General features: G+C 50.3%; 1 protein-coding gene across 1 annotated transcript in view; it reads left to right on the plus strand.

Annotated features, from left to right (window-relative positions):
- The window catches only part of SPATS2 (spermatogenesis associated serine rich 2), a 140,684-nt gene extending 129,798 nt beyond the window's left edge, over positions 1-10,886 (plus strand). Inside the window, exons 10-13 of the mRNA XM_040978705.1 lie at positions 2,342-2,451; positions 6,711-6,813; positions 8,645-8,850; positions 9,748-10,886. Coding sequence (XP_040834639.1) covers positions 2,342-2,451; positions 6,711-6,813; positions 8,645-8,850; positions 9,748-10,044 — 716 coding nt within the window. The 3' untranslated portion in view covers positions 10,045-10,886. The remainder of the gene's footprint in view (positions 1-2,341; positions 2,452-6,710; positions 6,814-8,644; positions 8,851-9,747) is intronic.
- Positions 10,887-17,628: the final 6,742 nt, after the last annotated feature.

Genomic DNA, 17,628 nt, shown 5'->3' on the forward strand with positions numbered 1-17,628 from the left:
GCACCCATATAGGAGACTCAGAAGAAACTCTGGGCTCCTGTATTCGGATCAGCTCAGCTTGGTCCAGTAGTGGCCACCTGGGAGTGAAATAGCAGATGGAAGATCTTCCTCTCTGTCTCTCCTTCTCTCTATAAATCTACCTTTCCAATAAAAAGAAAATAAAATTTTAAGAAAGAACATGTTGGACAAAGTCGGGGTGCTTACCCAGGATCACGTCATCTGTGGTCGAGGGCCAGAGGAGGCAGCTGTGAAGCACTGCCTGAATTGAGTCTTGTCTGTTGGAACTGAGATGTTAGGTGTGTGGCCGAGATCCTGGGAGATTCCCTTTACGTTGAGCAGTGTGCTCGGACAGTTTGAGCTGTGTGGATGCACAGTGTTTCTGTTTTATGATGAAGGTCCAGATAAAGCTGGTGAGCTGGCCGCCTTCTAAGAAGATACTTACTAGGAGAAAGATTTCAGATAGACTAATACAATGAACCCTTTTGGCTGATTTTAACCTGTTGTCAATTCATGGAAAGCATATTTTATCAAATTAAAATATACCCTTTTTCTTTTTAGACATTATAATTTTATTAAATAATTTACATGCTGAGTACTTGACACTTCAGAATTGTTTTACACACATTTATACATGATTTTCATATCAATCCTTTTAGTTAAACGTGCCTATTTTTTTTTGTTTCATAAATAAACTTGTTCTTTGGGAAAATGTTGACTTGTATCATCCAGTATCGTGAGATTTGGTCCTCAGAGTTACCTGTCACTGAGTCTTCATAGTGCTAGAACTGAAATAGAATGAAGTTTGAATGGCAGGTCGGTTTCCTCATGGGAGCCAGGCCAATAGATGTTGGTATTAAGGGACTTGTGTTAGGAACTTGTGTAGGTATGTCTCCAGCTTGAGTAAGTGTGGTCTGATTGATTCACCCGGCATGGGTCTGGGCAGCCCTGGGGTGGCTTATGGCAGTTGGGCAAAATATGTTTGCTAAAACGTGGACTTCTCTGAATACCTACTGAGGGAGCACTCTGCAAACTTCCTATTCTTTTCTAACACAAATTCTGCTGATTTCTTCATGCATTAAGGATTCTGAGGATGATCTATAGATAAATTTCACTACATACAGAGTCAAGAGGTGAGCAGTTTGGGGCTGGCCGGGCACCTCTGAGATAATGTTAGGGATCCAGGCTCTTCTATGCATGTGCCCAGTCATACCCGCAGTATACTCAGTCAGAAGATACCATCTGAGCAAGAAACAGCGAAATGTTACCTGCTAACAGCTGAGAGATTCCTGCCATCACTTTCCATAAACCCTAGTTCTGCCTAGATCTCGGTGGCCAAACTTTCTCACTTAGTCATGTCATCTGGAGCAAAGCCAGGAAATGTAGATTTTTACCTAAGCACATTGGGACCCAGCAATAGTGGACTCTGGTACGTGAAACGGGGAAGAAGGAAGAGTCAGTTGACCCCTTCAGCCACCTGACCTCCCACACCCTGCCAAGCTGGGAACATTCTCGCCTCTCTGGCAGTCCCTTCAAGTCTCATCTAGTTGGGGTATTTGGCAGAAGGGCCAGGTCCCCTCAGCAGTTTCAGAACTTCCGGCAGGAATGCTGGAGTCTCTGCCCTGGTGCTGGAGAATGTTCTGTAGCTGTTCGACAGTCCCTCGTCCCGCCCCTGGGACAGCTTTCCTTGCCCGTTACTCACTGTAGTCGAGGCTCTCCGCTCTAAGAGTTGCTTTCAGGTATCAGCCATGACCATAGCTGGGCTATGCATCAAGTCGATGCCAGAAGGGGTTTTAACAGTTTGTAGCATCTAAACACAGAGCACAATACTGGGTGGTTGTTAGATGGAATGGCGGTAATCCAGTTCTGAAGTAAGAAGAGCTAAGATCAAGAACAGACCATATCTACGTATATATTATACACTTCAGTTTGTGAGGAGGGCAAAAAGGAAAGATAAGCATGTCCTGTTCACATTGAAATCTTTTGAAATATAAGTAAAAAATGACCAAAGGTGGTTTTCCTTGTGAGAGAAACCACAAAACCGGAAGTTAGAGATGTACTTTTGCTTCTTGTTTTAGACACATCTGCTCTTGATGAAGTTTCTTTTTTTTTGCCATGTGTGCATATTTGTTTTAATTTATATTCTTGATTTTAAAAAATCCTTTTGACTGTGGAAAGGAGAAAGAAATACTGAGTGATGTGTGAGTTTCTGTGTCTTCGGAGATCCTTCGGAAGGTGGGACCTGGACCTTGGGTGGGAGGGTGGTGGCCGTCCAGATAGGTGACACGTGGCTTCTGGGACGGGTTCTTCTTCACCCTGTTTGACACCAGCTCTTCCTCTGCAGTGGAAATTGTGCTCAGTCGACAAAAGAAAGCAGAGCTCCTGAAGAAGATGACTGATGTGGCTGTTCGGATGTCAGAAGAGCAACTGGTTGAGCTCAGAGCTGATATCAAGGTAAAACTTCCTCTCCTTTCTGCCTTTCTTCTTGCTCTCGAGGGCCAGCGTAATAAATCTCCATAATTCATGGCCACATCAAATAGAGTGAACTCATGACCGCTTCCAGGCTCCCTTCCTCAGTAAGTGCTGCTGTTGTCTCAGTCCCTCTAAGCTGGAAACCTTAGACACTTTGTCCATTTCCCACATTAGATCTGTCGGTGGACCTTGACCACTGCACCTCTGTTTATCATTGCCATGAAGGATGCCATGCTTGGACTCATGTAACAGCCTGCCTCCCTCTCTCTCGCTCTCGCTCTCAGATTTATTTATTTTATTTGAAAGGCAAAGTTGCAGAGAGAGCAAGCGACATCTTCCATTTACTGATTCACTCTCCCAGTGCCCGCAAAGGCTGGGTCCGGGCCAAGCTAAGCGCCGGAGTGCAGAGCTTCGTCTGATCTAGCGCCTGGGTAGCAGGGGCTCGGGTGCCTGGGGCCGTCCTCCTCTGCTTTCCCAGAAGCATTAGCAGGGAGCTGGATCACAGCTGGAGCAGCGGGGAGTTGAGCTAGCGCCCAGCCTCCCTAGCCCTCAGTGTGGAGTACCTGTCTCAAGCTTAGTGTAGTCCTCAGCACTACGCATAGAACCCTGAATGGGCCGGTGCTGCTGCTGTGGCGTCACAGCAGGCCTGGCTCGTCCTCCCTGCTGCGGCCACCCCAGCCCTCCCGTTCTTTTAGAGAGTCACGGCCCATGCTTCATGTCTGTCCACTCCTCCTCCTCTGGTGCAGTGTCACTCCAGGTCCTTGTGTGTTGACGCCTCTGACCACTGCCTCACTTCCATGCTCTCCTATCATGGTCACCATTGCAGGTGCATTTGATCCATCTGTGTTACCCATGACATCCGGGTTCACAATGGCAGCAACTACCGTCTCCATCAGTGCCTACCACAAGAAGTCATGGTTGTTCTATTCTGATTTTATAGAGAAGAATAAAGCCATTTGAGCTGTTAACTATGGTACAGCCTGTTTACAAAGATTGCCTGAGTTCGACATTCATACACTTTACATAAAGAACAGTGTTTGTGAGTCCAGCTGTGTGAGTGCAAGACAGGTCGGCATGTTTTGGGTGATTGTGAACAAAGTTGTTCTAAATAACTCTATGAGCTACAAGCTGTGTGAACAAGGAGAGTTGGCCTTCTTTGCAGCTGAGCTCCTAAGCTGCCCTTGCTGAACACAGCAGCGGTATTGCCATGTGTGAGACGGACACTTGCTCTGGGGGCTGACAGTGTGGAAACTCATCAGCTGGCACCTTGCCAGGACCCAGTGCCTGACAAAAAACCATCACTTCTCCCCCTCAGACTGTCTGGGGGTAAAACAGTCAAACGATGCAGATGTTAAATTACCATTTCCTGTTTATTGCTGAATCTTATAGATACCCCTTCCCCACACTGAAGCCAGTCAGTCTCATTCATTCCATCTACGAGAAGCCGGAAACCCTTTGGAATGAGAAGAGAATTCTGGCTCTCAGTGGCCTCATCTGTTCCGCTGCCCACATGGCTGAAAAGCTGCTGGAAGGATTTGTGTAGGCTGACTAAGGATCTGTGTCTCCCCGTGTTTTCGGTGTTCTTCAGTGGAGACTGTACAGCTTAAATGCCTTACTTCCATCATCTCATTTCCATCATTCCTTTTATGCCTTTGGCTCAAGAACCGTAGAATGTGATTCAGAATTCATCTCCGAAGGCCATGGCAGGAGCCCGTGTGCTTTCCTGAGCATCAGGACTTGGAGGTGCACAGCTGGATTTTCTCTGCTTTCCCCCTCAGCACTTCTGGGTGCATCTGGTGGATTCTGGTGTGTTCGGGGTGGGAGCAGACCACCTCCTGTTCCGAGGCCTGCCTTAAGAAGCAGCTCTTCCAAATTCTAGAGGATTAACATTTCATTTCCACTTCCTTTTCATCTGAAATAAAATTATTCCAGGCTGTTTCAGGCTGTTAACTGAGGTAGTCCCCCCAACCTCTATTCCTGATGTTTCTATAGGGTATTCTGTAGGGTGTCCTATAGGGTATTCCCTCGTTTCTGTAGGGTAGTTTTTGACCCAAGATTAGGTCGATTGCGTCTCAGTTGCATCTGCTGTAAAGGTGAAACTAACTGCAGGATAATCTCCTCATTTACAAAGTTGCCGAGCTGTTCCTCTTTACAGGACTGAGGCAGAGTCAGCGGGAATTTCCCAAGGAAATCCTTCCTGTCACGTGCCACAATGTCTAGATGAGGTCCTTCTGCGAGCTTTTGGACGTTTCCATTGCCCCTGCTTCTGTGTAAGATGGAGCGGGGCGAGAGGGGCAAGGTGTCCAGCCTGCCAGCTTACACTGAGACACTGCCTCCTCCTGGGTTTGAGTCCTGACTCGCTCTTCCTGCTGTTGCAGACCATCAACAGTGAGGGCTCAGGCGCTGGGGTCTCCCTTCCATGTGGCCTCCTGGGGTGTGTTCTCGGCCCCCAGCTGCCCCTGCGCCAGGCCCGGCTGCTGTAGGCATTTGGAGAGTGGAATGGAGGGAGTGCTGCCTCTGTCTCCTTGCCTTCCAGATGAATGAGCAGTGTCAAGGACAGCCAGGAGTGGGAAGGTGACTGCAACTGTAAATCTTTCCCCTTTCCCTTCTTCAGCTGTAATGTGGCACTTCAGAAAAACTCTGGCTTGTCTTTGAACCCTGGGAAAATAAGGGAATTTGTTCAGTTACCCAGTGTTGGTAATATGATAGCAATTTAGTGAAGTTGGGATCAGTAGAAGGAAAACAGTTGAAAATCATTCCAGAGGCAGACAGTGCAGCTCAGCAGACCACATTGCTGCTTGTAATGCCAGAACCCCATGTTGGACTTTCGAATCAAGTCCTGGCTGCCCCACGTCCCATGCAGTTCCTGCTAATGTAGCTCGGAGAGCAGTGCACGATGGCCCAGCTGCAAACCGTATGCATGACGGCCTGGCTGCTGACTGTGAGCACCATGGTCCAGCTGCCGTCCGTGCGCACAGTGGCCCGGCTGCCATTCGTATGCACAGCGGCCCGGCTGCCATCCATGTGCACAGCAGCCCAGCTGCCATCCGTGTGCACAGCGGCCTGGCTGCCATCCGTGTGCACAGCAGCCCAGCTGCCATCCGTGTGCACAGCAGCCCAGCTGCCATCCGTGTGCACAGCGGCCTGGCTGCCATCCATGTGCACAGCAGCCCGGCTGCCATCCGTGTGCACAGCAGCCCAGCTGCCACCCATGTGCATGACAACCTAGGTGGAGTTCCAGTTCCTGGTTTCAGCCCAGCCCAGACCAGGTTGTTGTAGCTATCTGAGAAATGAACTAGCAAATCAAAACTCTCTCCCCTGTCTCTCATTCTCATTTGGCCTTTCAACTAAGTAAATTAATAATATATCTTTTTAAGATTTACTTATTTTTATTGAAAAGGCAGGTTTTTTTTTTTTTAGAAAGGAGAAACATGAAGATTTCCACTCACTGTTCACTTCCCAAGTGCCTCAGTGGCCAGAGCTGCACCAATCTGAAGCCAGGAGCTTCTTCTGGGTCTCCCGTGTAAGTGCAGGGTCCCAAGGCTTTGGGCCATCCTCCACTGCTTTCCCAGGCCACAAGCAGGGAGCTGGAAGAGAAGTGGAGCTGCTGGGACATGAATCGACACTCATATGGGATCTCAGTGCATGCAGGGCAAGGATTTAGCCACTAGGCCATTGCACTGGGCCCAGTAAAGAAGAAAAAAATCTGTGGCTGTTATTGTGGCACATCAGGTTTAGGCGCCCTCTGCGATACTGGTATTTCAGAGCAGAGAGTCCATCTGAGGCCCAACTGTCCTACGTCAAACCCAGCTCCTGCTGGTGCTCCTAGGGAAACCAGAGGAAGGCCCGAGTGCCTGGGCCCTGCTGTCCACATGGTACACCCAGACGCAGGTTGCTGACTTTGATCCAGCTCAGCCCTGGCCATTGCAGCTTTTTGGCTGTTAGAGAGATGAATCAGTGAATGGAAGATGTGTGTATGTGTGTGTGTTTGTGTATATGTGTGTGTGTGTTTCCTTTTCAGTCTGTGTCACTTCCTTTTAAATGAAATCTGCACAGTTCTGGGTTCCAGGGGTCATTGCATCTATTTAGGGAATGAGCCAGTGAACGGCTATGTCTCTCTCTCTAACTTTGCCTTTCAAATAAAATACATCTTTAAAAAGAAAGTGTGTTTCGTCTATGTCTAATAAGAGTCCCAGGTTTGCTGCCTCGTTGTCTGACAAGGCCTTTCTTCCCCTCCCCAGCACTTTGTTAGTGAACGCAAATACGACGAGGATCTGGGGCGAGTAGCTCGCTTCACCTGTGACGTGGAGAGCCTGAAGAAGAGCATTGATTCATTCGGACAAGGTGAGTGAGGTTCTGGGCAGTGGAGACCTGTGGACTGACGGGCCTCTCCCTGTGGTTCCTCAGCTTCTTTCCTGAAAAGTGGCTCCCGGGGGTTCTTGAGGGAGCCTCCAATGAGGAGCTTCCCACTGGTCTGCCAAAGTCACGGAGTCAGACCTGAGCCCTTGCCTCTACACTGACCTCCTGGAAGCTCAGTTTACTGTCTCCAAAATGGAGGGAGCAGTGTGTTTGGGCTCCCACGTGGGACACCTGCCTGCCACATTGGGGTGCTGGCCTCAGGGCCCTACTCTGCTTCCAGTCCAGCTTCCTGCTGCTGTGCACCCTGAAAGGCGGCAGTAAAGGCTCGGGTCATGGGCTCCCCGCCTTCCAAGGGGTACACCTAGATGGACTCCCGAGTTCCTGGCTCTGGCATTTGGGAAGTAAATGAAGCAGACGGGAGCTCTCTGCCTCTCCAAAGAGAAAAGCAGAGCCGCTGTTCTGGAGAAGCAGGTCAAGCCTCAGCCTGTCAGCTGGCATCCCCCACGGGCACTGGTTCAAGTCCCAGTTGGTCTACTTGCAGTTCCGCTCCCTGCTAACGGCCTGGGAAAGCAGCAGAGGATAGTCCAAGTGCCTAGACCCCAGCACTCACATGGGAGACCTGGAAGAAGCTTCTGGCTGCTGGCTTCAGACCAGCCCAGCACCATCCATTGTAGCCATTTGGGGAGTGAGCCAGCAGGTGGAAGATCTCCCCTTCTCTCTGTAATTCTGCCTTTCAAATAAGATAAATAAATCTTCTTTAAAAGAAAGAAAGAAAAGCATTGCCAGGTTGCAGTGCGGCTCCTACAAGGGGAGGGTTTCCAGTGACTGGGCAAGACCTGAGCTCATCTCCTGCAGTCTGCCTCTTGTTAGCAGCTGGGAACTCGTCAGCCCAGCTGAATGCCAAGAAGACCTGGGGAGTGTAGCTTTAAAACACTGAATTCTGAAAGTAATGCTTTCAGTTATGTTGATACTTTTAATTTGGAGATTATTTTTGCGAGAAATTTGGCAGGACACATGTTTGTTGTAAAGAGTAGTTATGCTCATATTTAAGCTTGATTATTTACACCTTGCATCATTCAGCTTTTTGAAAGGGATTTGAAATTTGATTTATTAACCGTTTTCTTCCTTTCTAAGCCTGTACTTTAGACTGTTCCTTGCATAGGAAACAGAACATATGGCTCCTGGTATTGTTCCCAGGCTTAGTCAGCTAGCGCCGTAACCAGGAGCTTAGGTACTGGTAGGATATGCCAGGAAAGTCATGAGTCAGTGAGGGGGAGAGCGGATGGGTCACTTCCACCTTACACTGTTTCCTGTTTTTCTTCTCTTAGAGAGTTACTGATTTATTTTGAAACCCAAAGTGACAGAGAGATAACTTCATCTGCTGTTTCACTCCCCAGATGGTTGCAGCAGCCACCACCAGGGCAGGCCAGAGCCAGGAACCAGGAGCTTCGCCTGGCTCCCCAGCTTGGGCACAGGGGCCCAAGCACTTTGGCCATCCTCTGCTGCTTTCCCAGGCCGGAAGCATGCAGCTGGATCACAAGTGGAGCGCCCATCTGCGATGCTGGTGCTGCAGGCGGAGGCTCGACCCGCTGCAGAAGGCCAGTCCCTCTCCTGTCTCTTCAGAGTCCCGTTACAAAGCAGGGGTTCAGAAGCAAGGGAGGAAGGCAGCAGCGCGGCTATTCCTCCAGGGCCCGTTCTGTAGGGTTTTTATGGCTTGTGTGGGAAGTTGCTGCTCACCATGAACTGGAGACACTGGGGAGGCCCGGCCCTCACACTGTTCTGCGTGTGACCACGTCTTGCTCTTGTTTCTGTCCAGTATCTCACCCCAAGAACAGCTATTCGACCAGACCCCGGTGCAGCTCACTGACACTCACATCCTTGAGTGACGCTTCTGTTGCTGCTGCTTCCACCTGTGCCTCTGATCCTGGCCTTACAGGTGCTCACAAGAAAAACCCTGTGCCAGAAGAGCCTCCCGCAGCCACAGCAAGCTCCAGCGGCCGCCCCTGCCCGCCCCATCGGGAGGTAACTTGGCTTCCACACTGAGCACGTTAGAGAAGAGGCCCCAGGTTGGCTTGAATGCCAGTATCTTGGTTTATTACCTGCTCTCCATTCCTACTTTGAATCTGCAACCCCCAGCCAGTTCCCAGGAAAGCATTTGGTACATGTATCCAAACCACCAGCCAGGTGAGACCTCCTGTTGCCAGGAAGTGCAGACTGCCCCGCCCCGTCGGCAGTGAGCCAGTGTCTGCTGGTAGTGCTGCCCTGCAGTTAGTCACAGTGGGAGTTGTGCACCGCTCTTCAAGGAGATGAGCACACAGTGGTGCAAAGTGGCAGCTCCTAAGAGCTTAGGGAAGGAGAAAGGTAATGTGGTGGGGTAGGGAGCCAGCTCTGGTAAGTGAAAAAGAAATCATTTCTTTCCCTGGTCTGAGGAAGAACCACCAGAGTAGCTACAGGTGGTGCTGCAGTGGTTCTTCAGAACTGGGGTGACGCTGGAATTAGGAGTACAGAAACCACGCCCTGTGACTGACGCTTTCTGGCCGGTCTGGGGGAGCTGGGAGGAGCATCGGATGGCACGGCCTAACCTGCGCACCACACGGACTGAAGCAGCACACACTGAGGTCCCTCCTACTCCCCACGTACTGATCATCTCCACAAGGGGCTTGGCATTGACCAAGTTCAGACATGAGGAAGTAGTCTGACAGTGCTGACCTGTCCTCCTCGCCATTCTCTGGCCCAGCTAAGAAGGGGAACTTAACCTCTGCGAAGAACCAGGAATGGCCGGGAGAGACGAGGGAATGGGGTTGGGCTGGGTTGGGCTGGCTGGCAGAGTTCTGCAGGTCTGAGAGGAGACGGCAGTTAGTCTAAACACTGGACTGGAACAAGTGCAGTGCACCTTGAACACTGTTCTTTCACTCACAGGTACTACCAGGGACTAGGCGAGGAGCACAAGGCTACAGACCAGCAGGCCCGAAGTCCAGCGAGCCAGCCAGCCAAGGGCGACATGACAGTGCAGGGCGCCACAGAAATAGCTCGTGGTATTCATCTGGCTCCAGGTTCCAGAATGTTCCTCCCCAGACACCAGGAAGCACTGGCGAGCAGGGCCTGGTTCACTCTGCAGGGAACAGCGTGGAGCCTGGCACGCCCAAGCCGCCATTCAAAAAGGGGCTTCCTCAGCGCAAACCCAGGACCTCTCAGCCCGAAGCCATGAACTCCTGAGGGAGCTGCAGCTGGCTCGCTCTCCTCTCCGTGCAGTTCAGCTAATAACTGGACTTTAGAAAATTTACAGTTAGATTTAATAACAAAAGAAGTTTATGCATATCTACTTTTTTTGTGCCATTCTAAGTATTTTTGGTTTCTTCTCTCCTTGTTTCTTCTTTGCCATTTTTGGAGGGGAAGCTGTTTTTCCTTTGACCTTTCCCAATGCTATGGATTGATTCCAGTTGATATTCCCACCAGGAATCCAGGGCAGCTGTTAACTAGATTTCCCAAGGTGAGCAGCATCCTTCCCGGTGTACCAGGTCTTCCAGGCATCCAGAGAGGCCTTACTCGCAGCCCCCCGAGTGAGCCCGCCCCAGGGTGCAGTCAGAGCTCATCCTGTTGCCTCGGCCACCTGAGCAGAGGCCGCAGGTGCCCAGCTGGCTTCCTGCAAACGGCACTCTGAGCAGGGGAGGCAGTGAGGGGGTGGGAGCCAGCACCGGGTTAGCCAGAAAAGGGAACCACGTGGTTGGTGAGCAGGAGACGTGTGAGAATCTGCCTCTGTGTCAGAATGTGCCTGAGGGCTGAGAGTCGGGGTGTCAGGCTCCTGCAGTTCCCTCAAGAAGCCCAAAGCCTTGTTTCCTGTACCTTAGACTGCATCCCAGTCTATGGGAAAGTAGCATTTCATTAAACTTTAAAAGAAGTATTTCTCTGTTTCAATGTTCAGAGACGTGTTTGTTTTCCCCATTTTCTGAATCCTGTTCTGATCCTGAACCAAATTTATAGCAATATGATTCATCTAAATCTGTCACCCATCAAAAAATTGCTGCAATCAGTCTTTATAGTTGAATAAATAAAAACAGCTACATAAATGTGCTTCATAGCAGCAAGTGGCTTCATTTCCTGATTGGGTTCCTTGAGCCACGTGGGCAGACGTCACTTGGACAGGCTGCTCTGGGTTGAACTGGGGTGTCTGACTCCCAGGTTGTCTGTCCATCCTGCTTAGCCTCAGGACCACGCTAAACTGTGATGGCCAGGATGAGCTCGTGCAGCTGTTCCTGGTGGGAAAGGAGCCGTCGCACAGGAGTGCTCCGCAGTTTAGGAACACCACAGCTGCCAGAGGTAACCAGAGGCTCAGTGGGTGCCTGCCCGACAGGTGTGCTGATCGTAACCGTGTAATTGAGCTCCTGCATTAAGCAGGTGGCTCGGGTGCCAGCCCCTCGCGACGCCCCCGCCTTCATGCCAGTTTGCTCCAGCATGAGCTTCTCTGAGTCTGAAGCGCCAACTGCAAGTGGCAGCCACACTGAGCCTAGCTGCCTCCAGGCTTCCACAGGCGTGCTGGCCGAAGCTGAGCTGCTTGGGTTCAAGCTGTTTGAGCAGAGGAGAGAGAGAGAGAACGCGTGTGCGTGTGCACATTTCAGTAAAGAAAACAGTGGACAAGGAGTATGGGGAAGCCATTTTCCAAGGTGCTGGTCACATTTGGGGGGTATTTGCCCAGCACCATCATCCAGCTGGAGTCAGGAAAATTCCCACATGTCCTGAGTAATTCTGATTGAGGAGGTGACCTTGAAGGGTTATGAATTCCGTCCCTCCATCCAGGCAAGACTGAATTCAACTTCCTAGACCGGAAGACACGTGTTTGTCAGAACTGCCTTATTGTTGAAATTAAGATCTTGTTATTGAAATATATATGAAAATGTTTCTTTTCTCTTTTTTTATTATATTTTGACAATCTTTACATAGTTAATTAGGGTAAAAAGGTTCAAGGGCTACAGGAAAGTGGGTAAGACTATTATTTCCATATTGTTTCCTTCATGTTTAAAGGGGGGTATTAAGGGAGAAGGCCCACCCAATTTCCCTCCCTCCCCAGGTCCCGGATGTAGGGTATACTCTGAGGTTCTTGCTCAAATGGTTTTGATATTTCAACAGTTATGAATCGCTGCCAATCTTGCCACTCCAAGCACGGTGTGGTCTTTGAAGAATCCACTGATTGACATAGTCCATCAGAGAGTCTCTGTTTGCCCCGTATGTCACTGCCAGCATATAGCTGATATGGTTGGTTGACCTGTTCTATCTTCTCTCTTTTCTTGGTTAGGGTCTGAGTCCAGCATTTAGATTAGGAAGATCTCCAAAAAAACTTTGTCTGAGGTGTTCTCAAACCAGATTCTTGTATGTGCTAGCAAACACATGGCCCGGCACAGTCCATCGCTCCAATCAGCTAGTGGTTGCAATTGCTGGGTTGGTTCTGTTTTCATTCCCAACTTCCACTGGAACCAGTGAGTGTTGCAGTCCAGCCTGCTTCTGCCCAGCACATACTCGGCCCTCACATAAACCAGTGGGAGCTGCAGCCTAGATGGAGCGACCCGCAGTAACCCCTACCAGGCCTGCCCCCTACCCTGGTTTGCCAGTTTGTGTATCAGTAGTCCAGTCTGTCCCACACCCCATTCCACCCCAGCAGCTGGGGCTCTAGGCACAAAATTGGTCCATCAGAATATCAGTGGTCAGGTGGCTACTTTGTCCCTCATGGTGACACAGATGACGACTCCCATGTTGGACACGGTCATGGTCTGTAGATTCAGCCTGCAGATGTTCTGAACCCGTGTCGGGTCCCCAGAAGGACTTACCCATCTCTCATACATTGGTTTGGCACAGGTGTCACTGACTGCAAAGTCACTGGTCACCATGGGGCAGCAGATGGAGGGCATGAAGATCTCCAAGCCCAACGCAGCCATGGCCAATCCACAGTGGAGTGTAGCCACCACACTCACCAAGCGTTCATTACACAAGGCTTGTTCTGCTGACCTTGCTTCAACTCGTACAATATGCTGGGAACATGGGGCTCTGCGCATCTGTCTGGGTGCGGGTGTGAGCTCCGCTGTTCACCTGTGGCAAAGATCTTATGGAAGTGTGTGGTCATCACTCAGGCCTGGATCCCACAGGGTCCATACAGTCCTTTTGTGGCCAGGAAGGCCCCTGCACCAACAATGTGGCAGACACGATTGCAGTGTACTAGCATGCCTCACCCCATTCCAGTTTGGTTTAAAGATAAATTTATTTGGGCCCAGCGCGGTGGCACAAGTGGTTAAAGGTCCTCGCCTTGCACGCCCGGGATCCCATATGGGCGCCGGTTCTATCCCGGCAGCCCTGCTTCCCTTCCAGCTCCCTGCTTGTGGCCCGGGAAAGCAGTCGAGGACGGCCCAAAGCTTTGGGACCCTGCACCCGCGTGGAAGACCCGGAAGAGGCTCCTGGCTTTGGATCGGCATAGCATCGGCAGTTGCGCTCATTTGGGGAGTGAATCATCGGAGGGAAGATCTTCCTCTCTCTCTCTCCTCTGTGTATATCCACCTTTCCAATAAAAACATAATAAAAATAAATCTTTTTAAAAAAAAAGATAAATTTATTTGAAAGATTAACAGGGAGAGACAGAAAAAGAGACCTTCCCCCTTGGCTGGTTCACTCCCCAAATGATGGCCACAGTGGCTGGGGGTGGATCACACTGGAGCCAGGAACTCCTTGTATGTGGGTGGAGGGGCCCAAGGAGTTGGGGCAACTTTCTCTGGGAGCAAAGTCAGAAATTTGGCAGCTGGAACTGGAACCAGTGGTCATATGGGATGCAGCTTACATCACAGCACCTCACCAGTCCCTCAAGATTATTTTATGTCCAGAAGCAAAGTTGGTTGTTTTGGTTTTTTGGTTTTTTTTTTTTTTTTTTTTAATTTTGACATTTGGGGGAGTGGGTCTGAATTACTAGTCATTTTCTTTTATTTTTTTAATTTATTTTTATTGGAAAGGCAGATCAGATTTACAAAGAGAAAGATCTTCCATCCACTGTTTCACTCCCCAAGTAGCCACAATGGCCGGAGCTGCACTGATCTGAAGCCAGGAGCCAGGAGCTTCTTGCAGATCTCTCATACATGGTTGCAGGGTCGCAAGGCTTTGGGCTGTTTTTTACTGCCTTCCCAGGCCACAAGCAAGGGGCTTGATGGGAAGAGGAGCAGCCGGGATATGAACTGGTGCCAGACAAAAGCTCAGCAATTGCAAGGTGAGGATTTAGCCATTAGCCATCTTGCCGGGCCTTTTAAAAAAAAAAAAAAATATCATAGGTGAACATGGGAAATGTAGAAAGAGTTGGGAGGGGAAAGAAAGGTGGAAGAGTCGCAAATGTTTCTGCTTCTGTTCTGTCTGCGGAAAGAGAGATGCCAGTCCTCATGTGATCCTGGGAAGGGGAGGGGTCTCCTGATACCACCCCAAGTCCCTGGGGAGAGGTCACTGACTGATAGGTGGGTGGAATTTACAAAGAGCAGAGGGAGTGTGGCTTCCGGCTCCCGACCCTAAGCTTCCTGGTTACCTGTCCTGTTTCATCCCTCCCTTAGAGACGGATGTCCTGTTCAATCTGAGGACTGTTGAAGGGTATAGACTCATCCCATCCTCTCTGGTTACTTGCTGCTGAATAGGGGCATTGGGCTTGCCTAGAGATGCTGCTGGCTTCTTGGCACAGGTATCAGGAAAGCAGGTGGGCTGATCATGTACCTGAGCAACAGAGGCCTAACAACACCCTTCCAGGTTCTGGTCCCCGAGGTCGGAGATGCTGCTTGCTGACATCTGCGTGGGAGACCCAGGGGAGGCTGGCTGCAGGTCGGCTCAACCATGGCTGTTGCAGCCATTCACGTAGTGGGCCAGTGAATGCAAGATCTTCCTCTGTCTCTCCTTTTCTCTGTAAATCTTCCTTTCCAATAAAAAAATAAATCTTAGAGCCTCAATGGCCCCCACACCATCCCAGCCCATGGTCCCCAGCAAGAGGGTGGTAGTGGTCACCTACAGGTTTAACATTAAAGAATAGGTAACCACGCCGGCACACTGGTATAGTTTACACAGGGCTACCGTGAACCAGGCCCAGAATTAGCAGCTATTGGCTGCTTTTCTCCCAGCCTTGTAACAGCATTTTAATTATAAAATTAGCATTTAATTTTTTTTTTCAACCAACAGATGTGCAAAAGGAGAAGTAAACAGGCTCCCATCGTCCCATTCTACTCTCAGGGACAATGACAGTTCGGCAGAGATCTTTCTAGACTCTCTTGGAAGGTTTGAAGCACGTATGCATGTGGACGTGTAGGTTTTACCTTTTATATAAAGGATCGAGCCTTAGTGAAGCCTCACACTAGGTATCCTGGTTTTCGCTTTCCTTCAGTGAGAAGTTTGCTGCAGCCCACAGCAGCTCTGGGCTTCACGAGGAGGGGTCCTTGGCCTGGGCAGCTGCGGGTGGTGCGAGAGGCCCTGCCCAGCCACAGTACCACCTCCCTCTTCTGATTCCCTCAGGGCAAGCAAATGTCTTACCCTGCCCAACCCTGAAGAAACTGAACTGGGAAATTAAGTTGCTTACTCTTTGCCACTTGAAAGATACAATTTAAGTTTGAATGTCTTCCTTATGTGTGTCAGATAGTTGCGAAGGCCCCTAATTTATGGCCATTTAAAAATTTTACCTTTGAGAATTAATACAGTAGGGCCTGGCACGATAGCCTGAGAGTTGGAGTCTTCATCTTGCATATGCCAGGATCCCGTATGGGCGCCGGTTCATATCCCGCAGCTCCACTTCCCATCCAGCTCCCTGCTTGTGGCCTGGGAAAGCAGTCGAGGACAGCCCAAAGCCTTGGGACCCTGCATCCATGTATGAGAGATCTGCAAAAGCTCCTGGCTTCAGATCAGTGCAGCTCTGGCTGTTTTGGCTACTTGGGGAGTGAGCCAGCGGACAGAGGATCTTTGTCTCTCCTCTTCTCTGTGAATCTGCCTTGCCAACAAAAATAAATCTTAAAAATAATAGTAACAGAGCAGCTGACATTGTGGTGCAGTGAGTTCAGCCGCTGTCTGCAGTGTCAGCATCCCATGGGGTGGTGCTTCAACTCCAAGCTACTCCTGATCCAGCTCCCTGCTGGGAAAGCAGCAACAGATGCCTCCGAGCACCCACGCGGGAGTTCCTGGCTCCTGGCTTCAGCCTGGCTCAGCCCTACCTGTTGCAGCCATTGGGGAGTGAACCAACAGATGAAGACCTCTAAGTGTGTGTCTCTCTCTCTTCCTCTCCAGCTCTGCTTTTTAAATAGACTTAAAAACAAATAAATAACACAAAATAGTTTTTTTAAAAAAAAAGCAGTTTTCCAAGCTGAAATATGGAATGCATTTTTTCTTTCTTTCTTTTTTTTTTTTTTTTTTTGAAAGTCAAATATAGAGAGAGGAGGAGAGACAGAGAGACAGAGAGGAAGATCCTCCATCCGATGGTTCACTCCCCAAGTGATCGCAACGGGTGAAGCTGAGTCAATCCGAAGCCAGGAGTCAGGAACTCCTCTTCCGGGTCTCCCACACGGGTGCAGCGTCCCAAGGCTTTGGGCCGTCCTCAACTGCTTTCCCAGGCCACAAGCAGGGAGCTGGATGGGAAGCAGGGCCGCTGGGACTAGAACTGGGGCCCATATGGGATCCCACGCATGCAAGGCGAGGACTGTAACCACTACGCTATCGTGCTGAGCCCATTTTTTTTCCTGTTTTAACACCAGAGCTCTATTACCCATGAACTTGCTTTTTAGAAGTATTTGTTGGTCATTTTTTAAAGAAAAAGCATGTATAGATGTTGGTTTCACATTGCTTGCATCCCAGCCTGGACATGTCCCCCTCCCAGAGGCAGCCGGTGGAGGAGGCGTTGGTGCTCCAGGCTCGCTGCACCTTAGCACAGCTCGCTCTTCTGGTGTGTGAGCTGTGCTCATGGCTTGACCAGCCCCTCAGGATGCTTCTAGGTTGCTTGTTATTGCAGGTGCTGCTGTAGCAAGCATCCCCAAATACCCACTTCCTTCCTGACTTGAGTGGCCACACAGAATGGACAAAGTATCTGTTACTGTTGAAGAAACTGCCCAGGCCTGCTCAGCATCGTGCAGGGGCCAAGCCAAAAGCTAAGGAGAGAAAAATCCCTCAAACACAATTCCTCACTTCAAGCGGCTAACACACACACGCAAATACTACAAGATGATAGCCTCGCATGCAAGTCACACTGGCTAGGAAGCAGTCGTGGAAAAGGTACCAAGTGCATACAGCATGTGTTGGGACCACCAGCCCATCCAAGGGACCACCAGCATGTCCAGAGGACCACCCTCTGTGCTGCCAGGCGGAACAACACCACGAAACGAGCCCGGCATCTGGTGGTTGCAGCACCTGGGCACTCCCTGCCCTTCAAGCATTAACTCACCTGCTGGCACTGGGCTGTGTTCTGAGGCCAGGAGAAATGGTTCCAGCTCTTCCTCAGCCAGGGGGCAGGCGAAAGCAGAGCTCATTCTTAACCCCTGGAGGTCTCGCCGGGGGCAAGCCAATGTAGCAAGCAACACTGGGCCCCAGTGATGGCCCGGTGGCTAAATCCTCACCTTGCAAGCGCCAGGATCCCATGTGGGTGCTGGTTCGTGTCCTGGCTACTCCACTTCCCATCCAGCTCCTTGCTTGGGGCCTGGGAAAGCAGTTGAGGACGGCCCAAAGCTTTGGGACCCTGCACCCACATGAAAGACCCGGAAGAGGCTCCTGGTTCCTGGCTTCAGATCAACTCAGCTCTCGCTGTTATGGCCACTTGGGAGTGAA

The sequence above is a fragment of the Ochotona curzoniae genome, unplaced genomic scaffold, assembly GCF_017591425.1.
Source record: "Ochotona curzoniae isolate NIBS_2020 unplaced genomic scaffold, NIBS_Ocur_1.0 contig_1014, whole genome shotgun sequence".
Classification (NCBI taxonomy): Eukaryota; Metazoa; Chordata; class Mammalia; order Lagomorpha; family Ochotonidae; genus Ochotona; species Ochotona curzoniae.